This window comes from Oreochromis niloticus, linkage group LG15, assembly GCF_001858045.2.
Source record: "Oreochromis niloticus isolate F11D_XX linkage group LG15, O_niloticus_UMD_NMBU, whole genome shotgun sequence".
Lineage (NCBI taxonomy): Eukaryota > Metazoa > Chordata > Actinopteri > Cichliformes > Cichlidae > Oreochromis > Oreochromis niloticus.
Window position 1 is genome coordinate 10,515,867 of NC_031980.2, and position 17,749 is coordinate 10,533,615.

General features: G+C 40.5%; 2 protein-coding genes across 3 annotated transcripts in view; both read left to right on the forward strand.

Moving 5' to 3' along the window:
* The window catches only part of fig4a (FIG4 phosphoinositide 5-phosphatase a), a 56,251-nt gene extending 50,348 nt beyond the window's left edge, over nt 1-5,903 (forward strand). For both annotated transcript variants that reach the window (XM_005454684.4, XM_005454685.4), the window contains exon 24: nt 4,930-5,903. In XM_005454684.4, the coding sequence (XP_005454741.1) occupies nt 4,930-5,107 (178 nt within the window). In that variant the 3' untranslated portion in view covers nt 5,108-5,903. The remainder of the gene's footprint in view (nt 1-4,929) is intronic.
* Nucleotides 5,904-12,016: 6,113 nt separating this feature from the next.
* gpr6 (G protein-coupled receptor 6) lies at nt 12,017-15,166 on the forward strand. Its single transcript, XM_005454678.4, has 2 exons — nt 12,017-12,908; nt 13,634-15,166. Exon 2 carries the CDS (start codon nt 13,659-13,661, stop codon nt 14,664-14,666), a length of 1,008 nt encoding a protein of 335 aa, XP_005454735.1. The 5' UTR covers nt 12,017-12,908; nt 13,634-13,658; the 3' UTR covers nt 14,667-15,166.
* The last annotated feature ends 2,583 nt before the right edge of the window (nt 15,167-17,749 follow it).

Consider the following 17,749-nt stretch of genomic DNA (forward strand, 5'->3'; position numbering starts at 1 on the left):
TACCAAGAGAAGAGCTATGGTACTGTATGAGGAAGTATGTGATGAAATATTTAATTGTGGTGCAGGACACTTTGCAGTGGTCATGGACAGCCTGGCAGATGAGGTCAGGCAGGAGTCACTGCGGACTGTGATGTTTGCAGACGATATTATGATCTGCAGTGAGATTAGGGAGGGAGGTGGAAGACATTGTGGAGAGGTGGTGGTGTACGCTGGACAGAAGAGGAATAGCAACTCCTTGCAGTTGTCGTAAGGTAGTGAGTTTAAATATCTGGAAGGAGAGGTAGTAAAGGTGAATGAGTCGGCTGTCTAACAGACACAAGAGAGGTGAAAAATAGATTGCAGGCAGCAAGGAGTGGGTGGGCTGGGATATGGGATATCTCCGCTCCTATGATTTGAATGTCAAAAGTAATTTGTAACAGAAGGGTAGTAGTGAAAGTGAAATGAAAGGTTTGCAAGATTTTAGCGAGATCTGCTATGATGTGTCATTGACAAAAAGACAGGGGGACAGATGGAGGCGCCCGAGTTGAAGAGTGGTTAAGATTTTTGTTGGGAGTGATCAGGATGGACATGATAAGAAATGGTTAGAAAGTGGTAGGGAGACAAAATTAGAGGGAGAAGGTTGAGATGGCTCAGGAGTGCGTAGAGGAGCATCAATGGATATACTGGTGAAAAGATAGTGGGTGAAAAGAGGAAGACCATAGAGAAAGTTTTTGTATGTACTGAAAGAAATGCAAAGAGTTGGCATTTTACTTTCCATGAAGGTATTCATGACGTATATAAAATAGAAGAATGGTGTACCAGTTGGTCATCACTTCACTTTCCGAAGGGTAAAACCTCGCTTCAGGAAAATAAAAACACTTTGATTATTAAGCAAATGTTCCTGAAGGGAAAATGGCTTAGAGACAGCATCAGAGGGAAGTGGTAGTGGTTGTATTGTTCAACAGACATTATAGAAATGATACCTTTTTACAGAATGAAAAACTGCAAAAGTAGGATAAAAATTTCATGATTTAGTTTTCTTTCCCTTGTCATGTTTGAATGCACGGGTGAGAGGTGAGGAAGATATTTACTTTCAATCAGTTTTCTAAGAAGACCATGAATGCGACTCGTTATCATTGCCAGTAATTTCCAAGAAAACCAGATTGGTTGTCATTCGGATCGACCAAGTTTGATGGTCATGTGGAACTGAAGAGGATATGGACAAGAAAAGGTCACTCAGAGGAAGACTGACAGAGGCTGACAAAGACACAGTGGGGACAGTAAATTACAAAGAGGTGAGGTAGTGAATCGGTGTTAGGATGAAAGAGGAGAATAAAAAACTGTTTTTCAGTAAACTGAGTCTCAGAACTGTAACAGAGCTAAACCTTCCTGGACTAGGAGAATACAGGACACAAGCTGAAAACCTGACGTCTTCAGACGTTTGAGTACAAAGTCTGAAGTATACGTCTTTGATTTTAAAACTGCTTTATGTTTATTTTAAAGTTAGTATCTTTAACTCGCCACTTTACTAGATACACCTGTTCAACTGCTTCTTAACACAAATATCTAATCAACCAATCACATGCCAGCCCCTCAGTGCATGTAAGCAAGTAGACATGGTCAAAATGTCCTACTAAACCTAAACTGGGGTGATTTAAGCATGGTTGTTGGTTCCAGATAGACTTGCTGAGTATTTCTGAAACTGCTCATCTTCTGGGATTTTCCCATGCAGTCATCGCTAGAGTTTATAGAAAAAAAGTTTTTCAGTTCTTCTTGTTGTTTTCAAAGGACAGAGCAGAATGGCCAGGCTGCTTCCATATGATAGAAAGTCAACAGTAACTCAGATAACCACTCGTTGCAGCCAAGGTATGCTGAAGAGCATCTCTCAACCTTGAGGCAGATATGCAACAGCAGCAGAAACCACACCAGGTACTGCAAGGAAGCCGAGGCTACAATTCACATAGGCTCACCAAAAGTGGACAAGAGGAGATTGGAAAATTTTGTCTGGTTTGATGAGTCTATGGTAGCATTCAGATGATAGGGTCAAGTGTAAACCACGGCTCCATCCAGTCTTGTATCAACGGTTCGTGCTAGTAGTGGTTGTGCAAAGGCATTAGGGCTTCTTTTAAACCATCTCACTATGTCATGCTGTCAATATGGATGAAAAGTGATTATACATGCACAAAAAAGCTTGCTTTTAAATTCAACTTGGAGGAGGAAAATTCAAGGATAATGAAAGACATGCCTCTGATGTGTTTCTAGTATTTCTGTGGTGTGTGAACTATAGTCTTTTAGTGCAAAATAATAACTCTTTGTAATCATAACCCTAACCCTTTGTGGCTGTCTTTAAATGTGACAGTTTCTTGTATGTATCCCTTCTTATAGAACAGGAGAAAAGGTGTAATTTATCTTACAAAAGTGGCAGAAGTATCAATATTTTCTTTTAGGAAATCTCCATCAGCAGGGAATCAAACCTTTTCATCCACGTTGTCTTTCTCTCTGGCCTTTCAGTAGTCCATCCAGCCATTGTTGTCATCCTCGTGTCAGGCCTGCAGGGTGCTACAGGTGTGTCTGTTGTTGTGCAACAGTGCTATTCTAAGATGTTACAGAACCCCAAACGTGTTGTCACTGTTAGAAGCCTTTTAGTTTGTCACCTCCCTCTATGTTCCTCTATTGATCCATCAGGCTCAGCCAAAGATGACTCAAGTGACGGAGATAAAAATGGAAAAGAAATGAATACTGTGGCCCATTCCTGTTGAGAAACATCAGTGAGGTGTAGAGATTAATGGCCCTCTTTTCTTCCTCTGCTCTCCTCTCACCCCAGCTGGTTAGGACAGATGGCCGCCCACCATGAATCTGGTTTCTAAGGTTTCTTCCCATTAAAATGAACTTTTCGGCACCACCGGTGCTCATGGGAAGATTGTTTGATTTCTCTCTTCAGTATTGGTCTTGACCTTAAGCCCTGACTGTACTCCGTTGCAAATACGAACACGGACAGCTGGGGGCTCAATGGCCGAGTAATCATTCCTGTTACACTACTTTCGAGTTCGCCGCCTGAGGCGTATGCGTCGTTGGTGCGCTGTAAATCCTCCACAGACAAATCCACGTGGTGTAAACAAACAATAGGCTGGCACGTGGATATCTGTATGGACCTTCACGCTGATGATGAAATTTATATCACTTGGACTGTAGCAGACTCATGTGGAAGGTATAATTGAGGCTTTACTGTGCTCTAAAATAAGTTGTCTTATAATAAAGCAAATGTAATGTACAAATTGCAGACATTAAACATTTTATACAGTAATAGGAAGCTCAACAGGCTAGAAGAGGAAGTTTGAAGTATTTGAAAACACAAACATATTTACTTGAAATGTTTTCAGTGTTGCTCACATGGTTTGTAGTAGTTTGTAGACACATTACACTTCTGCTTTATATTATGTCTATAGGAAGAAAAAGAAAGAAAGAAAAAAAATTTTTTATGGGTAAAAAAAAAGGTCTGTTTCTAATCAAAATTAACAAATATTGTCAATACTGTTAAAGTTTGAAAATAGCCAAATTTCGACCTATGTTTCCAGCTCTGTACACGCAACTAATCAAATTTCTTGCTTGTTTAACTAATATCAGCACTATTCATGTGACAATGTATTAGGGCTACTGAAAGTTTAAAAAAATATTTTCAAGATGACAGTTTTACAAGGAAATAATAGCAAATTTAAGAGGATAAAAGTGGCAAATCTATGAAAAAACTCACAAATTTAAAAGGAAAATATATCTGAAAAATATACCAGGGTCAGTAATAAATATTGCTTCACATTTCATTATTAAGTTAGAAAGAAGTGCACATATTTAAACTGCCATCATCAATATCTCATAAGAACTTTATTTGAACACCAGCGCCACCTCTTTCCTGTCGTATTAAGTCACACTGCAAACTGCGAAGTTCATTTTCAATAGAACAAATTGTCCTCCAACCTCTACTAGCAGCACTGGTGTCTTTGTGTAGCAGGCTGTGAAACAAGTGAGACTTGCTGGAGTCAGATCTCTCCAGCAAGTCTCAGGTGTGTGTGTAAAATCTACTCAAAGGTCTGATGAACCTGTGCCACAGGAATCACTACTCCTCCTGCTGCATTGGTCAGATTTTAATCAAACTTGCACACAGTAATCATCACGGGGCTTTTCGCCCAGATTGCACTAAAGGTCACGGTCATATTTGTTATTTTATGGGCAATAACCAGTGAATTGTAATGGATTGCGGTTTCTCAGTTTATGATGAATGAATGCATCAGTCAGTTTTCATTTTCAGCATTTTGCAATAAAAAAACCAAAACAAAAAAAATGCAATTTGTTTTCTCAACTTGGCCTAGAGATATTTTTTACCTTCAGCACTACTGACTAGTCTGTGTAATTAAGGATTCTTACACAGCAGCCTTGGGGGGGAAAAAAGCAAAATAAATATATAAAACATTTACTCTATGGCTACAACGTCCTCCGCAATGATGCCATGAGCTCATAATTTATCTCAAGGCTTCCGAGAGCCTCCGCTGTGCCTTTGAAAACAGCCCATCATGAGGCAGGTGCCATTTGAAATGCAGCCATGTGTCTAAACAGCCTCACACTCAGGCCTCAGCTGCTGTTGGAAGCCTAACTGAATAGATGACTTGACAAGCACGCAGTTGATAATTCACCCAGAAGATGGTAAGACATGCTTTAAAGTCTAGTTTTTGGAAAATATGAGTAATACTGCTGTAAAAGCACTCGTCTTCACCCTCCTCATGTTGTTTCCACCTCTCAGCAGCAGTTTACAGTCTTTTGTTGGCTCAAACAAACTCCTTTCCACCTTTCGTTCTTGCCTTGTCTTTGGCCTCCACGTGATTTGCCTAAAGTTAATGTCTATGGTGATCCACCAATCACACATGCTTCTCTCCCATTTTTCTTTTCCTTCTCTCTCAGAGAGCCAGTGTCCCGCTTCCCAGAGGACAGCATCTACGGAGTTTTACCTCCACAGGTGGACAAAAACAGCCGGGAGGTGTTTGAGAGCCATGTGATGACCGGTCAGGGCCAGGTGAGGGCGTTGTGCAGAGAGGACATGTTGATGTACAGGGAATACATCAAAAACAGATACATGTGAGACACGGATAACACAGGCTGGATCTCTGTTACCAGTGTGAATGGGAAGCATGATCAGCTGCTGAAGATGTTTCATCCTCATGAATCATGTTTGCTACTACAAACAAAGGCAAAATAAAATGTTCTTCTGCTAGAAAATGTGGGGTGTTTTTCTAGTAGAAGGCTGTCAATAACAAAGATAACAGTGCATGAGAACTCCACATGACCTGTACTTAAACTGAATTACATCTGAAGAAAGTTTGTTTGTTTTTTTTATTGCAAAAAGCATCAGTTAAAATTGAAATACTTTGAATGTTAGATTTATCGTTCCAAACTGTGCACACATTAAACTGCATCACAGACTGGAGTTCTGGGGTTTGAAAGAGTCGGGCATTTACAAGCCAGTCATTATAGTCTGTGAGGTCAGGACACGTTTTTTTGTGTGTGTTTTTTGTAATTTCTTCAGCAACCTGGAAATTTCTCCTCCTCAGATGTGTTGCATTCCTTTTGTTAAACAGTTCAAGCTTTACCATTTTTAAAGTGCCTGTTGAGATTTTTTTGCATTATTTAAAAATAGGGGTTTTTTTTGTCCTGTATTGAAGAGTGCACTGGTTAATTTAAATAAACTGTGTCTTCTTTTGTTGTTAACGATCTGTACAGAAACGTAGCACTGATTGCTTGATATTTGATTTGTTTTTGTTTTTTCAAACCTCGCCACCAGTTTACAAAGTCGCACACTAATTTATGTTGCATAAATGCTTAAATCAGATAATCTTTGTGTACATTAGTTCTCCAATAAAATTGTATTTAGTAACAAAGTAACAGTGTGACAGAATGTTATTTGAGGGGTTTTTTTTACTTTTCCACTTTTTCTATTGGATGTCAGAGCTTTTAACCTGGATGCCAGAGCTTTTAAGAGTAGAAACTACTCTTTGTACAGGTAGAAACTACAGTACCATGCAAGTTGTTTTGAACAATAGTTTTTTGAGAAGGTCTTTTAAAGTCCTCCTTTTGACCTTGGTTACATATTCACTCATTTTCAGGTCAGTCTATGCACCTGACTGCTTTCGTCATTCAAGCCATCATCATTCAAATCAAATCATTCATATACCAAAGATAACAGTTTGGGTTTCTATTCCCAAAGAAATTATTATATGAAGACTTTGCATATAGGTGTGCCAAATTACACAAGAACTGGACTGAAAATCTGTAGCAACAGGTCTTATGGAGTGATGAAAAATTTCAAAGAGATCCAGATTTTAAACTTTTGGTTCAAACCATGGGTGGTGTGTCAGGAGAGGTATAACATGAGTGTCTAAAGCCATCTGTAAAACATACTGGGACCTCTGTCACAGTTTGAGGTTGCATTTCAGTCAGTGGTGTTGGAGCATATGATAAAGAAATTATGGGTGGCTCAAGACTTTTGCACAGTACTGTAACGCTTGCTGCTTTCACGTGGCCTTTTATAAGTGTTCCCACTCTCCTGTACTGACTTCTTCTCGGTTCTTTTTCCCCCATCATGCACCGCCTTTGCCGTTTTTCTGTCTCACGCTTGTTTTCACTCTCTGCTCACACTCTTTTAGCGCTCGGCCTTTGACTGCGGGTGTCAAAAAAATGGCAAATGTGATGAAGGACGACTTCCCAGCAATGCACATACACATTCAGTAAATGTACTGACTGGCCACTGGTCTCAGCATCACTGCCTCGTGAGTCTGTGAATAGGGGAGGAGGTGCTGGCTGTCTCAGCATGTGATGTGACAAAGAAAGCAGAGGAATTAAAGGAGAAAAATGTTTTCTTCTATATTTTAAGAAATAAACGAGGAGGAGGAGAGGAAGGATGTATCTTCAGTATCTGCACACCTTGCACCGGTCCACTGGGAATTGTTAAATATGTACTATAAATATCCATGATACAGTCCAATGATGACACATCCCACCTTGCAGCAGACTCGTGGCTCTTTTGGAGTCTTTTCACATTGTTGGTGGTTGCCTTCACGAGACCACAAGAGGGGCATGAAGGAGGCTTTGTCCTTACCTGCAATGCTACAGTGTCACTGGGTTTTGCTAAGAATAACAGCTGCGTAAAGTGTTCATGCTTTATTTTTTCTATACACTCAACATTTCTTGTCCTGAGTATTATGTGCTTTATAAAGATTCTACATTCCCTGAACTTTTTAGTTTTACAAACTTGTAATTCAAGGCCAACAGATATGTGAAGGCTTTATATGCGTGGCAGTGAATCCTCACAGATCTCGTGCAGGCATGTTAGTTTTAAAAAATGCTTTGATGTGAATACGTTTTGCCTTTAAAACAGCATTCTTGCCTCTTGCTATGTTGAAAGTTCAAAATCTGCACAAGTCTAAGAGACAGTTGTCCTTAGACAACTATAGACATGAACTATAGACTGTAATATTTAAAAAAATAAAAAAAAAATGTTGATAGCCATCTCCATCTAGGCACTTGTGAGATTAGGCATGACCAAATATCTGGACAAAAGGGCTATGGGAAGTTGTTAGCCAGTGCCAAGTAGCAACTTCCAGACCTGAAAATGGCAGCTACAGGCTTGATCGTAAAGTTGATCCTTGTAGGCTTCCATATTAAAATGCACAACAAGCCAGGCCTTGGTCTCTGTGGATAGTTTCCCTTTTGCCTTCAGAACTGCAGCACGTCCATGATGGCAATTTCCTGTTCCACCACATCCCAAAGGTGCTCTTCTCGATTTAGATGAGGTGACTGTGGAGGCAATCACTGTTCTTTTTTTTAGTTACTTTACCTTCTTATCAGCTTTAAGCAACCTGGTCATTCTCCTATGACCTCTGGCATCAACAAGGTTTTTTCACCCAGTGAACTGTTGTTCACACAGTTTATGGCAGATATGAAATATACAGGTGGTTAGCACTGTTGCCTCATAGCAAGGAGGTCCTGAGTTTGACTTCACCATCTGACTGCAGCCTTGTGGAGTTTGCACGTTCTCCCTGTGTTTGTGTTTGGGTACTCTGGCTTCCTCCTACAGTCTAAAAACGTGCAGTTAGTAGGGTTAGGTTAATTGGTGATTTCAAATTGCCCACAGGTGTGAGAGTGAGTGTGAATGGCTGCCTGTCTCTCTGTGTTAGCCCTGCAACAGACTGGCATTGTGCTCTCTTTTCTAAATTTAGCATCTTCTGGCTGCAAAGAACAATCATGGCGGTGGCTGATACCTATTGATGAGGCTTAAAAAAATAGCGGGTGACATCACGGTGGCTGTTTTAGTTACAGTCTATGACGAAGGCTAGTGCTGACTAAATAGCTTTATTAGCAATTAGCAACATTCACTAGCAAAATAACAGGAATGAAACAACATGAAGAGCTGACTCAGTCTACTGAAGTCTAAACAAGAAAAATAGCACGTACCTAATTTTTTAACCACTTTATTTACGCACAATTTTAAATCTGAATACAGCCTCAGGGGTTGAGTTATACAAACGCCAGTTCAGAAAAAGATGTAATCATAGTCAAATCAAAAGTAAAAATACGTGTATTTGCACACTGCATAACAGTTTAACAGTAGAACATAAAACACATCAGATAAACTGAGGAAATGAACAGTTTTACCAAAAAATAAATTAATATAGGCAATCTGAATTTCACAACAGCAATGTTTCAGCACAGGGCCGTGCTTACTGCTGTGTAACATCATCTCTTTTTAAACAACAGTCTGTAAACATCTAGGAACTGAGGAGACCACCTGCTGGAATTTTGAGAGAGGAAAGTTGTCCCATTCTTGTCTGATATAAGATCCAAGCTGGTCAACAATCCTTCGTCTTCACTTGTCATATTTTTCATTTCACAATGCTCCAAATGTTTTTCAGTTGGTGAAAGATCTGGGTTGCAGCCCTGTTCAGCACCCAGACTCTACTCCTACAAAGCCATGCTGTTTTAACAAATACAGTATGTGGTTTAACATTGTCTTGCTGAAGCATGCAAGGGCTTCTCTGAAAAGGATGTCATCTGGATGGGAGGATATGTTGCACTAATACCTCTATATACCTTTTAGCATTGATGGTGCCTTTCCAGATGTGCAAGCTGACAATTCCATAGGCATAAATGCAACCCGACACCATTAGAGATGTAGGGTTTGGAAGTAAGAGCTGATGGCAAGCCAAATCATCTCTCTCCTCTTTAGTCTGGGCGAAATTATCTGTATAGATGAAAAGTGGCCTTGCCAATGTTGTGGAGCCCAAAACATTATCGAAGGGTCCAGTCCAAACCACAGGATTGGATTTGCACCGCTAGTTTGAAACTATGTACCAAGAAGCAGAAATGTTATTGAAACAAATGCTTCAGGGACATTTTGTTTTTTATTAAAGTTAATATTAAACGTTAACCAAATGCTTATTTGAAACAGTATAAAAAACAACCGATAAATTTGCTCATTCCATTTTTTAAAAGCAGGAGCACTCTGATTTATGGTTTAATGCAGTGTTTACAGTTCATCTGATTAGGACCATTAGCAACATGTAATTACCGTAACATGAAGGTCATGTTGACATCTCCAGAGAAACAGGTACAGAGCAGGTCAGCCATCTTTATCTGATATGTGTGTGATTTTGTTTGAGTTAGAGCCTGTGAGTAAAGGTTGTATCTGTTTTCTTGTCAGAAGTAGGTCAAGTTTACGAGTAAATTGAGGTGTTACGTCCCTGCAGTGTCTCCCTTCATCTGTCACAGTTTTATCCCTGTTTTCTATCAGCGCCTCACCTCCTACTTCCACTTATCTCCCTCCAGCCAAATGTCTTATCAGCCTTTTCAACCACGACTCATTTAAATTCAATCCACCACCCATGCTTTTCTTGCATTTTTTTTTAAAATTTCCCTTTGTTAATGACCTTTTCTCATCTTTTTTTCTTTTCTCTCCTCAGCTTACCTCACATGATGTAAGTGAATATCATTACAAGGGCCTTACATTGAGGCCCGAGTCACTGCGTGTGCCTGTGCGTTTGTGTACGTACGAGCATGTGGGAGCGTGCTCTTTAAAATGAGAGCACGGCTGTTTGCCTCCTCGAGCCGGAGGGGTGGGGTGGGGGGGCTGCCTACAGTTAACATTTGTTTCCTGAAAGGAGCTGTTTTGAAGGCTTTTTATGTAAAGCCCTGTTTTTTCCCCATGTTTTTACGTCCCTAATAGCAGGTGTCTCATTACACTGAAACCTCTCAGCACACATGGGTGGGGGGGGGTAAATAAAAGCATGATATTTTTTTGAGAAGCATATTCCTGGTAGTTATCCCAAAATAGACCAAAGGTTCAGCTGCTTAATGCCTCTATCTGTGGTATTTCAATTATTTTCTGGAGGCAAAGAAAATAATCCAAAATTATTTTGAGATTTTTGTTGTTGTTGTTGTTGCTGGTCTCATGTGTTGTTGGGTATCTGCCTAGGTCTTTGACATGAGTCACTAGGCACTTCATGTGACTGCTTAGCTTATGAATGAGAACACCCCCACCCAGCCCCCAGTCCACTGACAAAAGGTGGCCAAACAGCTGTTGCCTGGAAACCAAAACTGGTTACCATATTGCTATGCTGTGCTGCCATGAATCTCCCCCTACTTTTCCTTGTCGCTCAGCATTTCGCCCATTGTCATTTGGTTTTTAGTTGAAATGTAAGTCATATATTCACCAATATCTCATTCGGGAAAATTTCAAAACATTGATTCAGTTCTGTAAAAACATTGCCAACTGGAAGTCTCTTTTCTGTGTCTGTTTTTTTGTGTGTTTGTTTTGTTATGTGAACGTTTCATTCAGTGCGTGATGGTCACTCTTTCTTTAGTTTTTGCTGTTTCAAAACAGAAGAATTGATGTTATTTCTAAGTACTTTCAACAGGTTGCTGAAGCATATAACAAACAAAAACGATGGTCAGAGGTAAGTATGAAAAACATGACTGAATTCAAAGTGACTGCGATGATTGCACCAAATGATTAAAGGAGTAAGAGCAGCACTCTCGGTGCCTATAACAGTACAGTATTACATAATGTTCGTTCCCAACTTTGGCCCATCACACCCACTGTGGAAAATAGTGTGACTTTTAAGCAGAGCGCACAGATGCTCACAAAAAACTAAGAAGGATCTGTTTCTGCTGTAAATACACAAACACATACAAGGTGCTGAAATGAGATGATAAATCTACAATCCCCACACTGCAAATCCCAAGAAACTAGCAGAACAACTAAAATAAGGCAGTTGATTGCCTTCATGTGCTTAAGCTGATAATCTTCCAAGTCAAACATTACAAGAAATATAATGTTTGGATTTACTGTATGTAAATGCTAACTAAAGTTAAATGAAATTGCTTTTAATGGCTGGATGGATGGATCACGTGGTTTTAGTCTTAGTGTTGCTTACTGAAATCCCATTACTTCTGCCAAGAACTGTACCCTCTCAAAATAAATACTACAGTTACTGATAAAAAACCAAAAAATGGAATGCTGTGTGAATGTAAATAAAAACATAATCTCATAAACGTATATTTTACTCACAACAGAACATAGAAAACAAATCAAACGTTTGAAGTGATAAAATTAAACATTTCAGGAAAAAGATTGATAAAAAGTTTGGACAGGAGCAACAAAATGTTGGCAAAAGTAAGTGTAAGGTTCTGAAAAGAAAATTGCAGGAGGAACTAATCAGTAACCTGACTGGGTATAAAAAGAGCATCTTAGAGAGGCAGAGCTTCTCAGAAGTAAAGATGGCTAGAGGTTCACACATCTATAAAAACAGCCTGTTTCTTCAAATTTTGGAACAATTTGTAAATAATGTTCTCCTTTGAATATCTACAATACATAATATCATCAAAAATATCCGGATAATTAATATTTATCAATACTGGATGCTTGTTGTTGTCAGGTGGCACTGCATTAAAACGGGCATGAGTCTGCCATGGAAATGACTGCATGGGCTTGGGAACACTTTTAGATATCACTGTTTGTGAAGGCAGACCACAAATGCAGACTAAACCTCTGTCGTGCGCACACGATCCAGGAATAATGCCCTTCTTCTCAGGATGAAAGTTAATTTAAAATGAACTGAAGTAAAGTGGAAAATTGTTCTGTGGTCAGATGAATCAAAATGTAAAATTCTTTTTGGGAAACACGGACACCATGTCCCCAGATTAAAGTGGAAAGGGATCATCCAGCTTGTTATCAGCACTCACCTAAAAAGCCTGCATCTCTGATCGTACATTAGTGCTTATGCATCTGGAAAGGCACCATCAATGCTGAAAGGTATATCGGGTTTTTTATACAGATTACGTTTTTGTTTTGTTTTTACAGAGGAGGCCTTGCATGCTTCAGCAAGGCAATAATAAACTGTATACTGCATCTATTATGACACCATAGCTTCATAACAGAAGAGTCTGGATGCTGAACTGGCCTTTCGTCGAGCTTTTTAGAATTTGCTTTCTATAGGCTCAGGTAAGGAGAGCGTGCAAGAACCTGCAGGAAGCTCGATGAGAGATAGACGGAGACATGTAAAGTCTCTCTCTCTCTCTCTCTCTCTCCCTGCCGTGACGTTACTCCGTTTTAAAGCCACCCTCGATCGTCCCCTCCTGTCCTCCTCCTCCTTCTCGCATTCACCTTCCTCACCGAGCTCAACATCAGCCAATGCTTCACGGCACTCCTACCCTGCGTGTCTATCCCACGCGTGGGAAGCACAGCAAAAACGAGGGCTTCACTTGAGAGAGTGAAAAGAAGCGATCGACGGAAAAGCGGGAATCGTTTCATCAGTTTTCATTGCTGAGTTTACCTTTTCGGAGGAAGGAGCTCCTGATATCAGCGAGAATCTCTGGTTTTTATCACGGTGGTAGGTATTCTTAACTTTTCAGAAAAAATCGTAGAATCGAAAAAAAAAACAGGTTTATAGACCGTTTATTTGATAAGACTGAACTTATTGAAAATACTATTGCAATAATAATCACGAAGCATCACTTTCTATACTGTAGTGGATCGAGAATTCCTATATTACTGTAATTTTGAAGCACCACAAGCAATCTGTAATTCTCATAACACTATAAATGCTATAAATTCGGAGCTGATTTTATAAATGGCGTTTGTCTCTTTGGAATTTTATATGGTAAGAGCTGCTGTGATTTCAGGACCACGGAGAGCTCTCAGCGCACCTTTAGTGGAACTTTTAAAAGGAAAATCTGCCCACAGCTATTTTTTATTCATTTATAAATTAATATTATACCACTACTTACTTTTAACAGATCTCTGAATACTGGACATTGGATCATTCAAAGTTAATACTGATTCTATAAATGAGTTTTTATGTCTATATTATGCATTTGATATGTGAAAACAAATAGAAGTTGTATGCTAGAAGACAGCAAGAATTGTTCTTGTTGCCCTTCGAGAAGGTTTAAGCTTTGTAAGTAAAGTTATTTTTCAAAGTTACTTGAAAACTTACTACTCCACCTTGCCTGTTTCTTGGTCTCCTCATATAATTCAAGCTAAAAGGCACACTCACCTTGAAAAAGCACCTTTTTAATTAACAAAGCAATCTTCTTGTTCTCCTGCTGCCAACAGGACAGAGAGACGGCATCGTGGAGCTATGAATGAGTCGCTGGTGGTGAACGACTCTTCTGCGACTCCTGTGTCAGGAGAAGCTCTCCCGTGGATAGAGGCTGAGTTTTCGGACCGGAACGGCAGCCTGGAATTCTCCACCGCCGCATTAGATTTCCCTATCAACCCGTGGGACATCATGCTCTGTATGTCAGGCACCGTGATCGCCTGTGAGAACGCCATAGTGGTAGCAATCATCTTCTACACGCCCACGCTGAGGACTCCCATGTTTGTGCTGATCGGGAGCCTGGCCACAGCTGACCTGCTGGCCGGCATGGGATTAATCCTGAACTTTGTGTTTCAGTATGTGATCTCCTCTGAGACTATCAGCCTTATCACTGTAGGCTTTTTAGTGGCCTCCTTCACTGCATCCATCAGCAGCCTCTTAGCCATTACGGTAGACCGCTACTTCTCCCTCTACAATGCCCTGACATACTTCTCAGAGAAGACGCTGCAGTACGTTCACTTGATGTTAGTGGGCACCTGGGGGGTGTCTCTGTTCCTGGGCTTGCTGCCGGTGCTCGGCTGGAACTGCCTGGACGAGCCGGCCTCCTGCAGCATTGTCCGCCCTCTGACCCGGAGCAATGTCATGCTCTTGGCCATCTCCTTCTTCGCCATCTTTGTGCTTATGCTGACCCTTTACTTCAAGATCTGCAAGATCGTGTGCCACCACGCCCACCAGATCGCCCTCCAACAGCACTTTTTTGCCACTTCTCATTATGTCGCCACCAAGAAAGGGGTGTCCACTTTGGCCATCATCTTGGGGACTTTTGGTGCCAGCTGGCTTCCCTTTGCCATCTACTGTCTCGTGGGTGAGAGGGAGTATCCGTCAGTGTACACCTATGCTACGCTGCTGCCGGCCACCTACAACTCCATGATCAACCCCATCATCTACGCCTACAGAAATGCCGAGATCCAGCGCTCCATCTACATGCTTCTCTGTGGCTGCTTTCAAGCCAACGCAGCTTATCGGTCCAGGTCACCTAGTGAGGTCTAAAAAAGGTGCTACAGCTTGCTGCGTGTGTGTGTGTGTGTGTGTGTGTGAGAGAGAGAGAGAGCATGCACGTGTGTGCGTTAAAGGCCGAGCAAAAAGACAAACCCAGTAATCATCGACAATCTGCTTACAGTTGACAGTTGACAATGCTTTAAAAAAAACAAAGCAGGCGTGATGTTCGAAATGTGTCTCTCATGCATACTGTATCTGCACTTTATTAGCCTATGTCTCAACACAAGTTAGGGGGAGAGTTTGGAAATGCTGTGAACAAGAAACTTTGTTTTTTTTTGGTTTTTTTAAAGACAAAGCAAACCTGTGAATGTACTTAAGTGGAAAAAATAGGAATGGAAATCTTGCACTTTATTCAATGTTTTTTTTCGAATGCCAAAGCAGTATTGTATAGCCCTTAATGTGTTTAAGCATTTGAACCTGTGAGTAACCTTGTGCCATTTTTCTATTTTGTATTGTACTGTCTTTGATGTCCATTTTGTACAAGAAGAATAAAGGGATAAAATCAAGTGGTGGCTCGAGTATGTGATCCATATTGCTGCACTTTCTGAGTGTGTGTGTGTATGTTTTCTTTTCTTTTTGTTTTTTACATCCTAGTACCATCCAAGTACCTTGTTCTAGTTCAAACCTATGTATTTGTACTTGTAAGACAGTGAGTGGTTAAGAAAAATCTAGAGGTACCACAAACGTGTGAAAACATGAGTCACGTGATCCTGGCTACTTAGCTGTGATTGCCTCCCCTCCAGCTTTAGCAGGTGAGACGTAAGGCTGCCGAAGTCAAATTAGCATTTCTTTCACGTAATTTACTAACCCCTACATAATATTCGCAGCCCCTGCCGACCTTGGTATGCGTTCGCATTGAAAATATATGATGCACTCTGTCTGGGTAGCGCAGGAAATGAGAAAGGTTGTCTGGACCTTATCTTGCTTCATCCCATCGACATCTTTAGTTATGATTCAAGAGTAGAGCAGCTGAATGCACGTGTACGGGTGTGTGACAAAGTGAGAAGAATGATGATAATGGGTCTGTGTCACCTGTTAAACACAAAGTAAACCCGGCAGCCTACGTAGCGACTGATGCAGCCGTTTATCTGCCAGCCTGTCCGTGGCTTTCAGAGAGCCTCGCAGGAATGAAGATAACTTTGTAGACCAGGAGACTTAAGCTTTTCTCCTCTCCTTCAATAACTGCTTTTCTTCCACATCCTGCTTCTACACAATACTTCAAATTCCTTACTTTTTCTTACTTGAAAATACAGAATATACAGCATGCAATACCCAGCTTTAACCTAGGTGACAGCTACTTTGATGATGGCATCATTAGTTCTTTAAAATGAAATTACTGAGCACTGAAACAGCATTTAATTACTGAGAAGAAATCTACATACACAGTTAAATCTTTAATAAATTAAAAAAAATACAATCTCTAATTAATGCTGACCAGTATGCCAGTAAAATGAGATGATTGGAAGATTAGAGCTGTAGAACTGACTCGATAATTGTAAGCGCCGTATCTTTGCAACTAACTTGTACCTGCAGAAGATGCTTGAAATCTCAAAAGCTTCATGTCAGGCTGAGCATCTCCTGTCGGGAGACCTTGGACAACTTTATCACATCAGTGGCACTGAGGTGCAATCTAATCTGTGCAATCAGGCACGGAGCGTTTCTTAGTAGGGATTTGTCCTCAACACATGTCATCACAGGTGAACATTTCTCTGTGTGCACTTTAAGCCTGCTCCTCTGGAAACTGTGCAGAATCTAATGGTAGTGCCTTATCCTAAGATATGCTTTATACATACAACTCACTTTGAGTAATGTATAGTATACCTTTCATCTTAATGAATGTTGGCCTGTGTGCTTTAAAGTCTCCTGTTGTTGGCAGAGGCATTCATAGAAGCCATCTATTGTTTTTGCTGATCTTCTCCAAGAAGTCCACAGACAGCCCACCGAATAAAGTCACTGTTCCCACCTCAGCTAAATTCTACAGTTTCGTGATGAAACACTTAAACACCCACATTGCCGATAAATCATTGCAGCATCAGCTCAGTTTAATTATTCGGTTCTGCAGTAGTCGTGGTAACCAGCATGACCAAGGAGGCCTATTCAGGTCACACTTTGGGAAGCGCTTCTCGTGTCTTATTGAAACTAAAAACCAGTCATTCGGCAGCTCGTGCAGCTAGTTTTAAACCATCATGGCACTCGAAAACTGCAGAAAAAACAGAAATGTGTTGAGGATATTGCAAGCTCAGAGTCTGCTATAGGCTGAGAGGCAGGGTACGCCCTGGACAGGTCACTATTGTCTCGCAGGGCTAATACAAACAACCATTTCACACCTATTGGCATTTTAACTGCATGTCTTTGGACTGTGGGAGGAAGCCAGAGTACCCAGAGAGAACCCACACAGGCACAGGGAGAACATGCAAACTCCAGATGGTGGATCTGAACCCAGGACCTTCTTGTTGTGAGGCAAAGAGTGATAACCACTGCCCCACCTTTGCAACAGGAAGTCATTAATTCAGTTTATTTTTTTTCCAGACAGAATTTGTTTGACTTTTTTGTTGTTGTTGTTTGTGTTTTTAAATGTCTGCAGCAGATTCAAGATGTTAGAACATATTTTAGTTGTCAAATTATGTGCGAACTTTGAATTTAGTTGCATACTTTAGACTACACTGACAAAGGTTGGGAGTAGAAACATTCTCTGTACTGTTCTTTCATTTTTAATTAGTTTTTTTAAGGAAATAACACACAATTGTTTTTCTGGTCTAGTTTTAATTCCAGCCAAGTGAAAAGTGTTTGGATTTTTTTCACTCCCACTTTTTATCGTCAGTTTAGTTTCAGTTGATGAAAACCTTAACAGTTTCTGACAGATCTGTGATCATCATGAGCTTTGGATTGTTCCCAAAGGACATGATAGTATCTGAGGAAATTCCAACTAAATCCATATTCGTTTTTTCTTGTTTTTAGGTTTCTATCCTTCCCTCCATCTTTTCTGCTCTTGATTCACTGATAGCAGTCTGATTGGTACATACGCAGCCCATTCTTGATACTTGTTTAAGAGAAAATAACAGCTCTGCATGGAA

What these genes read in the sequence shown, in the direction of transcription:
- gpr6 (XM_005454678.4), top strand. Translation starts at nt 13,659, where the DNA reads ATGAATGAGTCGCTGGTGGTGAACGACTCTTCTGCGACTCCTGTGTCA.